Source organism: Bombina bombina, chromosome 2 (assembly GCF_027579735.1).
Source record: "Bombina bombina isolate aBomBom1 chromosome 2, aBomBom1.pri, whole genome shotgun sequence".
Taxonomy (NCBI): Eukaryota; Metazoa; Chordata; class Amphibia; order Anura; family Bombinatoridae; genus Bombina; species Bombina bombina.
Window position 1 is genome coordinate 549,691,039 of NC_069500.1, and position 18,289 is coordinate 549,709,327.

An 18,289-nucleotide genomic window follows, 5' to 3' on the forward strand; every position below is an offset into this window, starting at 1 on the left:
TTTTAGGATTAAGAAATCTTAGACTTAGACTATATTATAAGGTTACTTGGTCTCAAATTGGAAGCAGTTTGCATAAAGACCTATACCTGCAGATCCTTATCCACTAGGATTACCTTTGTTTGCTCTTGTTAACATTCTTAGATGTACACTGTTAATTGTTGTCTTTCTGTTTGATTTGGATGCAGCTCCTTACTTTTTTTAAATAGGGTACTAGGAGCACTGTTAACAGTAATCAGAGTTTAGGAGATCTTAATTGTCCCATATCAAATTGTTATTTTAGTGCAGGCTTCTTATTTACTGTCTTTTTACTATGCCATACTATATCCAGCTTATAAGGTTTCTTTTCTGGGAAACATTAAAGTGATGGTAAATTCATCAGTTGTGCAAGACAAATTCCTTTTGCTCTGACCTTAACTAGCACATCGATGTGATTATATAAATAAAAAAACTTTTTTTCACTGTTCGATTCCGTTTTTATTACCCTCTCCGTACAGTCTTATAATCAGCCTCTCTATAATTTTCTCACAGGGGCAGCTTTGATTGACAACGTTTTTAGCCAATTATCAGCTCACCATGCGCCCCATGTGAAATATGAAGTGCACGCTCCCGTCCTCTACACTAACTCTCTGCTACTTAATGCGCATGCGCAATTATTACGCTAACTGCGCATTTCTATATGAGAATACTCACTCTCACTCAGCTCCTGGTTTTATCCGATGTAAGTAAATAGTAAATCGTTACGAAAGGAATGATTTACTGTTTACTTACATCGGATAAAACCAGGAGCTGAGTGAGAGTGAGTATTCTCATATAGAAATGCGCAGTTAGCGTAATAATTGTGCATGCGCATTAAGTAACAGAGAGTTAGTGTAGAGGACGGGAGCGTGCACTTCATATTTCACATGGGGCGCATGGTGAGCTGATGATTGGCTAAAAACGTTGTCAATCAAAGCTGCCCCTGTGAGAAAATTATAGAGAGGCTGATTATAAGACTGTACGGAGAGGGTAATAAAAACGGAATCGAACAGTGAAAAAAAGTTTTTTTATTTATATAATCACATCGATGTGCTAGTTAAGGTCAGAGCAAAAGGAATTTGTCTTGCACAACTGATGAATTTACCATCACTTTAAGATTTTATCCTAATGTATTTATTGCTGGTGGAATCATGCAGAATAAACTTAAAGAGACAGGCAACACAAAAAAATGTTATTGTTTAAAAAGATAGATAACACCTTTACTACCCATTCCCCAGCTTTGCACAAAAACATGATTATAATAACATACTGTATAACCTTTAAACCTCTAAATTTCTGTCTGTTTCTACGTCCCTTAAGACAGCCCCATGATCACATGCTTTTGTATTTGCTTTTCACATCAGGGGAAGCTAGTTCATGTGAGCCATATAGATAACATTGTGCTGACGCCCGTGGATTCTAACAACACAGCACTAATTAGCTTAAATAGATAAAGTCATGTGATCAGGGGGCCGTCAGAAGATGCTTAGAAACAAGGTAATCACAGAGGTAAAAAGTATATTAATATAAACGTGTTTTCTGTGCAAAACTGGGGATTGGGTAATAAAGGGATTATCTATTTTTTTAAAACAATACATTTTTTGAGTTGACTGTCCCTTTAAGAAGGTGTGTCTGTTCTTGAATCCTGCTTCATTTCCATCAGTAGCTCACTGCATTTACAACCCTTTGTATCTGTTTAGGTGCAATCAGTGGTTAGAGATTATCTGCAATTGGTCTAGCAGATTACTTATTTGTTTGTTTTTTCTCGAAGAGCATACGGCGTCTGGTGTCCTCTAGAGACAAGGTTACCGATTAATGTTTTAGAACGTCAAGCATTTTTTTGAGCTTTTTAAGCATGGTCCTTCTCATGGCCGGTGCAAGGATTTTTGTCTACACAGGCGAAGGTGCATTTTGATGCCTCCCCCACGACACCATAAACCCCTGACAAAATATTCTAAGTATTGTACAGAGACAGAGATAAGAAAGGGAAGCATTTGATTGTTTTTGCCTAAATGTGTTCCCCATGACTTGTGCAAAAACCTTTTACTTTTAACTTGTAATACACGCGCTACATACACAAAAGCTTACTTCTAGCAAAGTTAACATGAGAGTGAGCATGCTAAATAGTGCGCCACTTGTAATCTGCTTGTAATCTAGCCCATTATTGGTTTTCTCCATTTTAGACTGAGGAAATATTGTTACAAATTATATGGAAAAAAAATCTTTCCTGCAGATATTTATGTTCAAAACTTGTTCATAAAATATTCAAAAATGGTGAAATTCACTTTCCTGTTTAAAATGTTTAAATTGTTAGTATGATTAAAAAAAATAGCTAAGCATTCATCTAAAGTTTAAAAAATTATTTAATGCAATGTAGCCAACATTTTGTTATCTCGGTAATCAGTCACTCAGCAAGTTGTAGAAATCTGTAAAGGCTAACCTTAAGGAAACTGATAAGAGAAAAGGTATGATTTCTGTATGTCAGGAAGACAGATTACACTATTATGGCTAAAAGTACAAAAATGATGTGTCTAAGAAATATGTCTGCATGGTTTAGAAAAAATGCTATTACACATGCAAACAAACTCATATTTCTTATTGTTGTGTGCGCTTACAATATTTTCAGTATGCTAACATCAAAGCCAAATATTTACAGGATTAGTATATGGGTTTCCTTTTTTAATATGTATTTCAATCCTTTAATATCTTTATTTAGGTCAAGTGTGAACAACAATGGTTATTTGATCTGTAGGCCTGTCTAATTTTTCTGATAACTCCAGATGATACACAAAAAAAAAAAAACAATAACAAAAAATCCCAAATATATCAAGAACTACTGAAAAACAGAACTTACATTTTCAGGTTTATACTCAATGCATATTTAATTACATACATATAGTAACTTTCCACTCATATGTAATTGTTCAAGACCACTAAGTTTCTCTATTACCAATTTTATTTTATTCCATGCTGCTTAGTTACTAAAGAGATGAATACACTTTATTGAGACAGCTGAATTGAATAACAAAGGATCTGGTAAATCTGGAGAGTCTTTTGGCCTGATGATCAAAGAATTCTCCATCTTGGAGAGAAATTGTACTGCAGACTTTACAGTGACTAATCTCACTGAATACTCAAAAGAAAAAGGGCAGAGCTCTCCCACACTGTGAGATCTCCAGTGCTATATTGCCCTGGAGACAAGTCCAGTGCAATATAGCACTACATGATATAATAGTTTTGCTACACTTACACTTTGTATTTTATCTTATGTTATACTTCAGATTGGATTTAAACTTTGCACTTTCTCTTTTATATTTTAATACATTTAGATTTAGATCCAGCAGTTATTTTACAAATTTTGTTTATGTTTCAAAAGTTCCTGTGTTACTTTAACAAATTAGGATCATACTTTGCATTTGTCTGTCTATCTTTTACAAATTTCATTGCACTTTGTATTTTCTCCATTGTAAACTAAAATTGACAGTTTCTGAAAGTGGGAAGGATATAGCACTTCCCTGAGCAGAACAGGGGAGTTCCCAGTGTATGTCTGAAGCTATCTCACAATTCTTGGGAAATAATGTAAGCATTTTAAACAAGATATTTTCACTGCCAGCTGTACACAGGTGAAATTTGCTCAAAATTCACAATACACCTATTTTAACTAACAGAAGTGTAATATATACAAAAATTTAGACAAAAGCTATTTAAATTGTAGTGAAAAAAAATTCAGTTTAATTTGTAATTGATGCATATTTATATATGTTCATAGTTTAGGATTAATTTGTTTGGTCACGTAAAATGAACTCACATTTTGACACATCATTTCATTTTCCGAACACGGTGAAAACCTGCTCTAAGAAATGTATTTTTTTTTTCTGTTCTTTGGTCATAAAATAAGCATTCAAAATAAAGACAAAATAATTACTAATTTGATTCAGATAAGATTACAGCTCCTTAACCTCTGTTAATAATTCCCTTCAAGGCATTATAATTATAATAATTATAGCAAGATTTATAAGTAAAAGCATAATTGTGGTACAATGACCTTTTATTCTTGAGCTAAAATTGTTGCTGACGATTTGGATGTCATTCTCAAAACATGGAATATGTAAATGTGCTTGATAAAGAGACTGAATCAATGCATGGATTTTCTGAAAAGTATTCAGAACTTCAATAATAATAGGGAAAGTATCTAAATTTATTAGTATTGAAGATGATTGATTTGACCAAGAGACTGACTGCTAATTTAATGTTAATGTTAATCATTTACGATAATTATTTTAGAGCAGTAATTTATTGAGGAGGTTCAGAACACAGAAAGTTACTGCACTTAAAGGGAAACTTAAGTCAAAATTAAACTTTAATGCACACTTTCCGATTTACATCCATTAACAAAATGTGAAGTCTTTTTATATTTACAATTTCTGAGTCCCCAGCTACTACTGAGCATGTGCAAGAATTCACAGAATATACGTATATGCATTTGTGATTGGCTGATGGCTGTCACATGGTACAGGAGGAGTGGACATAGACATAACTCAGAAATTTGTCAGAAAACAAATCTGCTAATTTGTTCAGAATGAGTTGATTATGCAAATCTACTGTATTTACTGTTCTTTTAAAAGTTATGTGTATTTATTTATTTTTTGGTTCAAAATGTACATATTTATCACAAAATTATATGTGTTACACTGATATATACTGGTCATAAAGGGGGTAGATTACAACTATTTATTACTCCCGCTCATGGGCTAACTCCACTAGAAGTCATTTTTTGTGTTCGTCTCTCAAAAAGACAAAGTTGGAATATTGTGACTGCAATAACGTGTTCCCTACTCGCATGCAAACCCAAGACATTTTCTCAAGTGCACTAAGATATCAATATATTAATATTTCACATTCCATTGTTCTTTGCATAGAAGAATATGTTCTATTTATTTATATATATATATATATATATATATATATATATATATATATATATATATATATATATATATATATATATATATATATATATATCATACTAATTTGGTAAATATACCCATATATATGTATATATATATATATATATATATATATTTTTTTTTTTTATATATTTTTATATATATATATATATATATATATATATATATATATATATATATATATATATAAAGAGAGAGAGAGAGAGCGTTAGATCGATAGATATAGAGGAATATCTATTTATAAATATTTAGAACATATTATATATTGCATAGATATGATTTTACATGATTTCAACTACTTTACAGTAAAGGACTCCAATACCAATTGTGTACTGCTTAGAAAAGCAAAGGGACAACTGAGAACAGTAAAGGGACACAATTATTTACAATGTTTGATGTATTTTGCAGCCCCCTCTTGTGAAAACAAGAGTATTTACGTGATGATTACTAACATTACATGTTATCAGTTGACAGATGTGGGGGTACTCGGTACCACCACAAAAAAAGCACTGTATATATATATATATATATATATATATATATATATATATATATATACATATACATATAATATATATATGGAAATACATAAATGCACACACACACATGGAGTGCAGGGAGGAATATAAATAGTGCATAGAAATAATGCTGTCCAGTAACACAATACATGTTTCTCACTGCACACCCTGCAGCATATGTAACTCAAAGGCTGAGGTGGCAACCCTCGCACCACTGCAGTTAATTCATCACTTCACCAAGAAAATTGTTGCAATCACAAATGTTTAAGCAGTATGACACAAAAAAAACGGAAAAAAACCCCACCAAATCTGATACATTCCACACAAAACTCCAAAAATGGACTGGACAAAATTATTGGCACCCTTTAAAAATAATAAGAAATAATTGCATTCCAAGTTTGTGATGCTCCTGTAATTTGTAATTAAACTCACCTGTATCAAACAACAGGTGCTGACAATATAGAATTAGAAATCACACCGGCAACCAGTTAAAATGGTGAAAAATTGATTCAACCTTTGTGTTGTGTGTCTCTGTGTGCCACACTGAGCATGGAGAAGAGAAAGAGCAGCACAGAATTGTCTGAGGATTTGAGAACAAAAATTGTGGAAAAGCATGGACAATCTCAAGGTTACAAGTCCATCTCCAGAGATCTTTATGTTCCTGTGTCCACTGTGCGCAACATTGTCAAGAAGTTAACAGCCTATGGCACTGTAACTAATCTCCCTGGATGTGGACGAAAGGGAAAAATTGATCAATTGCAACAGAGGATTGTTGAATGGTGGATAAAGAACCTCAATCAACTTCCAGAAAAAAATAAAGCTGACTATCAGGCCCAGGGTACAAATCTGTCAGCTTGCATTATACGTCACCATCTAAAAGAAAAGGGACGCTATGGTAGGAGACCCAAGAGGACCCAACTGCTGACACAGAAACATGAAAAAGCCAGATTGGAGTTTGCAAAAACTTACCTGAGGAAGCCAAAATCCTTTTGGGAGAATGTGCTGCGGACAGACGAAACAAATGTACAGCTTTTTGGTAAAGCCCATCATTCTACTGTTTTCAGAAAAAGAAAACAGTCCCTACAGTCAAACATAGTGGAGGTTCACTGATGTTTTGGGGTTGCTTTGCTGTTTTAGGCACTGGATGTCTTGACTGTGTGCATGGCATTATGAAATCTGAAGACTACCAAAGAATTCTGTAGTGCAATGTAGGGTCTAGTGTCAGAAAGTTGGGTCTCCGTCAAAGGTCATGGGTCTTACAGCAGGACAATGACCCAAAGCACACGTCAAAAAGCAAAGAGTTACACAAGATAGAATGTATGTGTGCACTACAAAGCTAAGGGCTATATGATCTCTTCCAGACTGATGAGTATTTCTCAGACCAATGACTATTTAAAATTGTTTTAAAATTATACCAATATGTATATACAATCAAAGACTCTCATTTCTTATATTGGTATTTAAGGTTTAGGAGCATAAATCTCTTCAAACCAAAGAATATAGAAAAGGAACTGATAGATAATAAGTATTAAGTGGCTCCTATTATATTAAGGGGATACAGGTTTATACAGCACTGGAATAAAACATAATCAGAAATGTGTACTATAAAAATAAATATTTATTTTGTGTGCTACACATTATGATAAAATATTATAAATAAGAATAAAAAGTTGGTTATAACCACAGATCCAACATATACTTTATATCTAACAACTTTATGTATGACCGGTCATATATGTATACAATAATATTAATATCCACCTTTAATATATGCAGGTTAACTATGCGTTCTCAGTTATGGCAAATCATTGTGTATCACAGATACTGCAGTTATAGCGCTTTGGTGTTATGTTATAAAGTCTCTTTTATAAAAGCGATATGCCAAAAGTCTTTAATAAAACTGAAATATTGCTCGTCACTTATCATAAATTTGTTAAATGTGAAGAGTCCAAACAATGTTGTGGACTGGAGAGTCCTATTGGCTTATTCATGTTAGTTTATTATTCACAAAATTATCATACAATTCTCCAGTTACTTATTCTCCAGTTACTCTTGTGAGCTGCTGGTGCAATGTTAAATGCAGAGAGCGTATTGCTCTCCGCATTTAGCGAGGTCTTGCAGACCTGATCCGCACTGTTGGATCAGGTCCGCAAGACCTATGATAAATAGAGGCCATAGTCTCAAATCCCTGCCTGCCTTCTTCAAGACACACCGATCCACAGGTGTGCTGAATTCAGCTTACATCAGGGCTGTATCTAATTCCTATCTTTTTCTGTCAGGAAGTGTAGAAATAGCATACGCTCTCAGCATTTATCATTACACCAGCAATTCTTGTGAACTGCTGGTGCAATGCCGACCCCTGCAGATTTGTGGCCAATCGACCACTAGCAGGGGGTGTCAATCAACCCAATCATATTCGATCGGGTTGATTTCTGGCGATTTCTGTCCGCAGCCTCAGAGCAGGCGGACAGGTTATGGAGCATACGCTGTCGGCATTCATCATTGCACCAGCATTTCTTGTGAACTACTTGTGCAATGCTGCCCCATGCAGATTCATGGCCAATTGGCAGCTAGCGGGGGGTGTCAATCAACCCAATCGTATTCGCATAAGTTATGGAGCAGCGGTCTTTAGACCACTGCTTCAAACCTTTTGTTACCGGCGAGCCTGAAGGCTCACCAGAAACACGGGGCATCAAGCTCCATACGGAGCTTGATAAATATGCCCCTATAGGTCTGTTGATCTCAGAATGGAAGCTTTTTATGTGGGGAAGTGTAACCATATAAATTTATTTAAGGCATCTGGCATACTGAATTTCATTGGCTTATTTGTACACTTCCTGACAGAAAAAGATAGGAATTGGATACAGCCCTGATGTAAGGTGAATTTAGCACACCTGTGGATCGGTGTGTCTTGAAGAAGGCAGGCAGGGTTTTGAGACTATAAATTTGTTTGTGAATATTGCTAGGTTAGCCAAAACGCATTGAGCTGTATTTTAAATAAAACGTGAAGCTGCACCTGAAGACACCTTTGTGATGATTTTAATAAAAGGCTTATATTAACTGCAATCTCGTGAGTATAACCAGTTTGTGCGCCTACCACATTGTCTGAAATTTGCTACACTATTGTGAGTCCTTTTATTTTGGAGGTGAAAGCAACTAGGTTTACTCGGAGGATGTGGGCAGCTTGGTTCCCTGAAGGTGACACAGCGCTGCCACTTTCAACACTTTCTGAATGTAGGTAAATGTTATTGATTTTCATTTTTTAGTAGGTGATTTTTTATTTGTTGAAATTTTTTTTTATTGCTAAGATATAAAGGTTTAAAAGTATAAATTATGATATGCTAAAATGCAGCATTTGGCAGCAGAGAATTGTGATGGTTGCAGCCGCAGATCTTGGTCTGGTCTGGTCTTGTGTGTGTGTACATATGTATCTATGTATGTGTGTGTGTGTACATATGTATCTATGTATGTGTGTGTGTGTACGTATGTATCTATGTATGTGTGTGTGTGTACGTATGTATCTATGTATGTGTGTGTGTGTGTACATATGTATCTATGTATGTGTGTGTGTGTGTGTGTGTGTACATATGTATCTATGTATGTGTGTGTGTGTACATATGTATCTATGTATGTGTGTGTGTGTGTGTGTGTGTACATATGTATCTATGTATGTGTGTGTGTGTGTACATATGTATCTATGTATGTGTGTGTGTGTGTACATATGTATCTATGTATGTGTGTGTATGTGAGTGTGTACATATGTATCTATGTATGTGTGTGTGTGTGTGTGTGTACATATGTATCTATGTATGTGTGTGTGTGTGTGTGTACATATGTATCTATGTATGTGTGTGTGTGTGTACATATGTATCTATGTATGTGTGTGTGTGTGTGTGTGTACATATGTATCTATGTATGTGTGTGTGAGTGTGTACATATGTATCTATGTATGTGTGTGTGTGTACATATGTATCTATGTATGTGTGTGTGTGTGTACATATGTATCTATGTGTGTGTGTGAGTGTGTGTACATATGTATCTATGTATGTGTGTGTGTGTGTGTGTACATATGTATCTATGTATGTGTGTGTGTGTGTACATATGTATCTATGTATGTGTGTGTGTGTGTGTGTGTGTACATATGTATCTATGTATGTATGTATGTGTGTGTACGTATGTATCTATGTATGTGTGTGTGTGTACATATGTATCTATGTATGTGTGTGTGTGTACATATGTATCTATGTATGTGTGTGTGTACATATGTATCTATGTATGTGTGTGTGTGTGTGTGTACATATGTATCTATGTATGTGTGTGTGTACATATGTATCTATGTATGTGTGTGTGTACGTATGTATCTATGTATGTGTGTGTGTGTGTAAATATGTATCTATGTATGTATGTGTGTGTGTGTGTACATATGTATCTATGTATGTGTGTGTGTACGTATGTATCTATGTATGTGTGTGTGTGTATAGCAATATGTTTTTTACGATCCCTTATTTATACTCTCTTAGGGGACAATTTATGTAGCTGCGAATGCAGCTGTTTTCACGCTCGCCGGAAACATAAGTTAAGAAACAGCTGTCTTAAGATCGCTGCTCCTTAACTCTTCCACCACCTCTGAGGCGGCGGACAGCAATCATCCCGATTGTATCCAATTGTGATGATTGACGCCCCCTGCTAGCGAGGCCGGCATTACCCAAGCATTTCACTAGAAATGCTTGTGCAATGATAAATGCTGACAGCGTATTCTGTCTGCATTTGTTAATGTAGGGCAGACATGATCCGCTACAGTGAATCATGTCCTCCTGCATCTTCATAGATCAGCCCCTAGGAATGACATTGATGTGACCATATGTTATGTGATGACTAATAAGTTATATTATTACATTTATGGTATCCAGAATGATGTCATTTATGATGTATATTGTAATATCATGTATAGTGTCATCAGCAAACCGATATATATATATATATATATATATATAGACTTTTTTTTGGTTAATCCAAAGGTAAGTTCTTACATCAGAAAATATTAGCAAATAGTTAAATATTGCATGTCACTATAAATAAATAAAAAAATAAAAAAATTAAGGCCTAGATTACAAGTGGAGTGATATTGTTAGCGCATCTTAACGTGGCTGAAACTTTATTAGCACACCCTATACTTTTAACGGATAGTGCAGGGAGCACCACTTGCATGTTTATTGCACTTGAACAAAATTCAAAACACTGCTGTAAAATGAAGAGCTTTTTGAGACCCGTAATAAACCATTATTATTAATTGCACAGAACTACAATTTGTGCTCCATCAGGCCAGGGCTCTATTGACTTAGTGCTTAAGCAATATCTAACATGAATTTCATGGATTTAGCGCATCCCCTCGCACCCCGCTATATGACATGGAGATGATGGACAATAACTTAAAATATAAAAATAAGTTTGGACATGATACAAAACTCGTCATTGATAATGTATTAGTGATTTTAACAGGCAATAGCACTAATAGTTATGTGCTCCACTTGTAATCTAGGCCTAATTGTATTCTTCAATTTTATATGACTCCTTTCAATCCTTTACTTAATAATATCATTAAATGGCATCCATATTTTAAGTTTATTTTATGTATAAAAATATAAATAAATTTACCTGTCTATATCTTGTGGAAGATCCTTTAAATTATTTCCACTGGTATCGAACCACTGCAAGCTTGACATCCGTAAGACACAAATTGGAATTGAAGAGAATTTGTTTGCTGATACATCTACAAAAGTGACCTTTTTCAAGTTACTCAGCTGGAAAGGAAACAAGAGAACCTTTTCATGACAATGGAAGCAATAGGCTTGTCGTCTTGCAAGTATGAGTTATGTTTTAAAACAATATAGGATGTTTGTTTATGGCCTTTAAAGTTATTTGTGAACTGTTAACACTATTTTTGAAGAAGCGGTTAAAGCTTCACTAAATCATTGTGAAGTGATAGACTAGGTGACCGTCAGTCTCATCAATATACTGTATGGCAAATGTCAGATGATTTTTTTCAGTTTTTTACAGTTTTGAGTTAACCTTTTGCTGATTTCTTCTAAAATCAAATCTATTTTAAGTAAAAAAAAGAAAAAGGAAAAAAAAACACTACATACAACTATCTTCCAACACCATTTTAAATAATATTTTTTTCTTGTGATTCCATAAAACTGGCTGACTTTCCAGTTGTGCTTGGGTGTTATACTGCAGTATCTAAGTATAAAATAAGTTTAAATTATAAAAAAAAGGAGAAAAAAGTACTAGAAAAATAGCACTCTTGCCTTAAACCTCAATTGAAAAAAACGATAGCCATAAATGACTATGACCATCCATACAGGTGGAGTAAAACATCAACACATAAGTAACTAGTGTCAAAATAATTACGTTATTGCACTATAAGATTAGTAGTGCGTGTAAACCTACATACAATGAAATATATATAGCAGTGAACAAAACAATATTAATACATTATAATAAACAATATAAATAATAAACAAATAGAACTCTGAATAAAGTAATAAGTGTCTCAGACAAAATGTTCAAAGGAAATATACCACACTGGATTGTTGTTTTAGGTACTGGACTTGAAGACAATTGTAATCCTGGTGTCGTTCCGCTTACGATGAAAAGCTAGCAGTGTATAACCGCCAGACTGAACAGCTGAGCAGTGTTCAGTCTGGCGGCTATACACTGCTAGCTTTTTAGCGTAAGTAGCAGAGCTTACTTTTCAGCCTCTCTCTCTCCTTGCTTAACGGATTGTGAGCATTGAGCAGTGCTTAATCGTAAGCGGAACGACACCAGGATTACAATTGTCTTTGTTCAAATCCAGTACCAAACTGGATCAGGGGACTTTAACAAAATACGTTTTTGTTTCTCTTGGGATTAAACAACACAGTACTCAGGAAACAACAATCCAGTGTGGTATATTTCCTTTGAACACTTTTTTGTTTCTCTTGGGATTAAACAATATATTATATAATTATATTGTTTTGTTCACTGCTATATATATTTAATTGTATGTATGGTTTACATGCACTACTTATCTTATAGTGCAATAAAGTAATTATTTTGACACTAGTTACTTATGTGTTGATATTTTACTCCACCTGTATGGATGGTCATAGTCATTTATCGTTTTTTTCAATTGAGGTTTAAGGCAAGAGTGCTATTTTTTTTAGTAGTTTTTTTCTCCTTTTTTATAATCTTTATTATATATTTACTATAGCACTGGTTTAATTTGACTTTTTGCCTACCTACACTATACTTGTGTCCTGTTATTTTGTTATTTACTTTAAAATAAGTTTACTTGTTTCTTAATGCTTTTATACTGGAGACATTTCTGCACTTTTATCTTTTCAATTTTATTTTTTATTTTGAAGATAGTATACTATATTTTCCACAGCAGAAAAGCTAGTTTCAAAAGATTGAAGAAAACAATATATATATACTTCAAAATTATTCAGGCACTCTCCGGTGTTAAATCCAAAGTTTTCCTTTTATTGTAATGTTTCGGGGTATTTAGCCCCTTCCTCAAACAGAAAAATATATAAACAAAACACATCAAACTTATCCTCCTATATTCCCCACCAAGTGCAAATGAACACAGGTGTGTCGGATTGGCATCCCATTAGCAAATGGCCAATTACGGCAACACACTTGGATCAGAACAAAAAAGCGAATGAGAAATGCACAAGTCTAATTGTACTCATAGGAAGCATAAAAGCTTTAAGTGATTATTCAATCACTCTCAAATTATCGGCTGGCAAACAAGTAGAAGTCATTCAGAGATAGATGTAGTTAACTGCAAATGTCAATGATGATATAGAACACCTGCGCTTTACACATACAGTATTGTTATATGCAGGGGCAAAAAACATAACGTGAGTGGTCACCCCTGTACAGTACAGTGGCACATAGTATATGATTAGGCTCATAATATTATATAGGCGGCAAACCACAATATACCAACAGTTAAACCAACAATAAACAATAAGAACCCAAATACAGTAAATACTAAACGAGGCCAACCTAAAAGGTCATATGTGTGATAAATTGATGGCCCATGTACATTTATCCGGGTTCAGTTGACACATACAATAATAGTGGGAGGTAATACTCAACGTCTGTGCGCAAATAGATACCTACACATGTTTGGCTCAATGTCTTTATCTATGTGTTTAACCTGAAGAGGCAACCATATCAAAGTATCAGGCAACCCGAGCACATAGATGCATAATTGCTTATATGTGTCCCCAGTGAAAAGCTACTGTTTTTGTGATAGAGATCACTGCAGAGTCACAAGAATAACAAACTGGTCACCTTATACCCGCATATACGTGTTCCCATATGGCAGTATTAGTTACCAATAGTCAATAATGTGTTAAATCAGTTTAACTCACAAATTCATACTATATTGTGATAAAGACATTGAGCCAAACATGTGTAGGTATCAATATTTGTGCACTGACATTGAGTTACTATTTACTGTATTTGGGTTGTTATTGTTTATTGTTGGTTTAACTGTTGGTATATTGTGGTTTGCCGCCTATACAATATTATGAGCCTAATCATATACTATGTGACACTGTACTGTACAGGGGTGACCACCCACGTTACGTTTTTTGCCCCTGCATATAACAATACTGTATGTGTAAAGCGCAGGTGTTCTATATCATCATTGACATTTGCAGTTAACTACATCTATCTCTGAATAACTTCTAATTGTTTGCCAGCCGCTAATATGAGATTGATTGAATAATCACTTACAGCTTGTATGCTTCCTATGAGTACAATTAGACTTGTACATTTCTCATTTGCTTTTTTGTTCTGATCCAGGTGTGTTGCCGTAATTGGCCATTTGCTAATGGGACGCCGATCCGACACACCTGTGTTCATTTGCACTTGGTGGGGTACATAGGAGGGTAAGTTTGATGTGTTTTGTATATGTATTTTTCTGTCTGAGGAAGGGGCTAAATACCCCGCAACGTTACAATAAAAGGAAAACTTTGGATTTAACACCGGAGAGTGCCTGACTATTTTTGAAGTGTAGATACAAATGTTCAGGAGCACCCTGGATAATTGCCTATTGTTTTAGAGATTGCTGGTCTATATTTGAATTAAGTATATATATACAGGGAGTGCAGAATTATTAGGCAAGTTGTATTTTTGAGGATTAATTTTATTATTGAACAACAACCATGTTCTCAATGAACCCAAAAAACTCATTAATATCAAAGCTGAATAGTTTTGGAAGTAGTTTTTAGTTTGTTTTTAGTTATAGCTATTTTAGGGGGATATCTGTGTGTGCAGGTGACTATTACTGTGCATAATTATTAGGCAACTTAACAAAAAACTAATATATACCCATTTCAATTATTTATTTTTACCAGTGAAACCAATATAACATCTCAACATTCACAAATATACATTTCTGACATTCAAAAACAAAACAAAAACAAATCAGTGACCAATATAGCCACCTTTCTTTGCAAGGACACTCAAAAGCCTGCCATCCATGGATTCTGTCAGTGTTTTGATCTGTTCACCATCAACATTGCGTGCAGCAGCAACCACAGCCTCCCAGACACTGTTCAGAGAGGTGTACTGTTTTCCCTCCTTGTAAATCTCACATTTGATGATGGACCACAGGTTCTCAATGGGGTTCAGATCAGGTGAACAAGGAGGCCATGTCATTAGATTTTCTTCTTTTATACCCTTTCTTGCAAGCCACGCTGTGGAGTACTTGGACGCGTGTGATGGAGCATTGTCCTGCATGAAAATCATGTTTTTCTTGAAGGATGCAGACTTCTTCCTGTACCACTGCTTGAAGAAGGTGTCTTCCAGAAACTGGCAGTAGGACTGGGAGTTGAGCTTGACTCCATCCTCAACCCGAAAAGGCCCCACAAGCTCATCTTTGATGATACCAGCCCAAACCAGTACTCCACCTCCACCTTGCTGGCGTCTGAGTCGGACTGGAGCTCTCTGCCCTTTACCAATCAAGCCACGGGCCCATCCATCTGGCCCATCAAGACTAACTCTCATTTCATCAGTCCATAAAACCTTAGAAAAATCAGTCTTGAGATATTTCTTGGCCCAGTCTTGATGTTTCAGCTTGTTTGTCTTGGTCAGTGGTGGTCGTCTTTCAGCCTTTCTTACCTTGGCCATGTCTCTGAGTATTGCACACCTTGTGCTTTTGGGCACTCCAGTGATGTTGCAGCTCTGAAATATGGCCAAACTGGTGGCAAGTGGCATCTTGGCAGCTGCACGCTTGACTTTTCTCACTTCATGGGCAGTTATTTTGCGCCTTGGTTTTTCCACACGCTTCTTGCGACCCTGTTGACTATTTTGAATGAAACGCTTGATTGTTCGATGATCGCGCTTCAGAAGCTTTGCAATTTTAAGAGTGCTGCATCCCTCTGCAAGATATCTCACTATTTTTGACTTTTCTGAGCCTGTCAAGTCCTTCTTTTGACCCATTTTGCCAAAGGAAAGGAAGTTGCCTAATAATTATGCACACCTGATATAGGGTGTTGATGTCATTAGACCACACCCCTTCTCATTACAGAGATGCACATCACCTAATATGCTTAATTGGTAGTAGGCTTTCGAGCCTATACAGCTTGGAGTAAGACAACATGCATAAAGAGTATGATGTGGTCAAAATACTCATTTGCCTAATAATTCTGCACTCCCTGTATATATATATATATTAATTTTTAAATGCTTTATTGAGGTATATTCAAAATAAACCTAGTTGGGGAAAAACGCATAGCAAATAATCAGCTAGATTACAAGTTTTGCGTTAGGGTTAAAAAAAAGCGTTGAGAGGTCCCAACTCTGCTTTTTTCCTAACGGTGGTATTACGAGTCTTGCAGGTACAGGTGTACCAACTTTTTTTCCGCGACTCGAGCATACCGCAAATCCACTTACGTAAATTGCGTATCCTATCTTTTCAATTGGATTTTCCTAACGCCGGTATTACGAGTCTTGGAAAAAGTGAGCGGTACACCCTCTTCTGTCAAGACTCCTACCGCATTTAAAAGTCAGTAGTTAAGAGTTTTATGGGCTAACGCCGTAACATAAAACTCTTGACTAAAGTGCTAAAAAGTACACTAACACCCATAAACTACCTATTAACCCCTAAACTGAGCCCCCCCCCACATCGCAAACACTTAAATACATTTTTTAACCCCTAATCTGCCGACTGGACATCGCCGCCACTTCAAGAAATATATTAACCCCTAAACCGCCACACTCCCGCCTCGTAAACATTAGTTAAATTTTATTAACCCCTAATCTGCCGTCCCTAACATCGCCAACACCTACCTACATTTATTAAACCCTAATCTGCCGCCCCCAACGTTGCCGCAACTATATTAAATGTATTAACCCCTAAACCTAAGTCTAACCCTAACCCTAACACCCCCTAACTTAAATATAATTTTAAATAATCTAAATAAAATTGCTATAATTAACTAAATAATTCCTATTTAAAACTAAATACTTACCTATAAAATAAACCCTAAGATAGCTACAATATAACTAATAGTTATATTTGTATCTAGCTTAGGGTTTATATTTATTTTACAGGCAACTTTGTATTTATTTTAACTAGGTACAATAGTTATTAAATAGTTATTAACTATTTAATAACTACCTAGCTAAAATAAGTACAAATATACCTGTAAAATAAAACCTAACCTAAGTTACAATTACACCTAACACTACACTATCATTAAATAAATTAACTAAATTAACTACAATTAATTACAATTAAATGAAATAAACTAAAGTATGAAAAAACCCCACTAAATTACAGAAAATAATAAAATAATTAAATCTTTTTAAAACTAATTACACCTAATCTAATCCCCCTAATAAAATAAAAAAGGCCCCAAAATAAAAAAAATCCCTACCCTACACTAAATTACAATTAGCCCTTAAAAGGGCTTTTTGCAGGGCATTGCCCCAAAGTAATCAGCTCTTTTACCTGTAAAAAAAAAATACAATACCCCCCAACATTAAAACCCACACACCCAACCCTACCCACCCAAAACCCACCCAATCCCCCCTTAATAAAACCTAACACTAACCCCTTGAAGATCACCCTACCTTGAGACGTCTTCACCCAACTAGTGAAGTGGTCCTCCAGACGGTCCGAAGTCTTCATCCTATCTGGCAGAAGAGGTCCTCCAGATGGCCAGAAGTCTTCATCCAGGCGGCATCTTCTATCTTCATCCATCCGGAGCAGAGCAGGTCCATCTTCAAGACATCCGACGCAGAGCATCCTCTTCTTTCCGACGACTAACACTAAATGACGGTACCTTTAAGTGACATCATCAAAGATGGCGTCCCTTCAATTCCGATTGGCTGATAGAATTCTATCGGAATTAAGGTAGAAAAAATCCTATTGTCTGATCCAATCAGCCAATAGGATTGAAGTTCAATCCTATTGGCTGATCCAATCAGCCAATAGGATTGAGCTCGCATTCTATTGGCTGATTGGAACAACCAATAGAATGTGAGTTCAATCCTATTGGCTGATTAGATCAGCCAATAGGATTTTTCTACCTTAATTCCGATTGGCTGATAGAATTCTATCAGCCAATTGAAATTGAAGTTACGCCATCTTGGATGACACGGCTAGGAATAGAAAGGTGACTATTGTAAGTCAAACAAATCATATACATTATAACAGTTGTTTAAGGTAGGGTACATTTCCTACCAGGGTGTTTACAATAGTATATACATAGTATTTTTAAC

General features: G+C 35.3%; 1 protein-coding gene across 2 annotated transcripts in view; it reads right to left on the minus strand.

Moving 5' to 3' along the window:
- LRRC2 (leucine rich repeat containing 2) overlaps nucleotides 1-18,289 on the minus strand; it is a 738,808-nt gene that overhangs the window by 44,956 nt on the left and 675,563 nt on the right. For both annotated transcript variants that reach the window (XM_053702403.1, XM_053702404.1), the window contains exon 6: nucleotides 11,156-11,301. In XM_053702403.1, coding sequence (XP_053558378.1) covers nucleotides 11,156-11,301 — 146 coding nt within the window. The remainder of the gene's footprint in view (nucleotides 1-11,155; nucleotides 11,302-18,289) is intronic.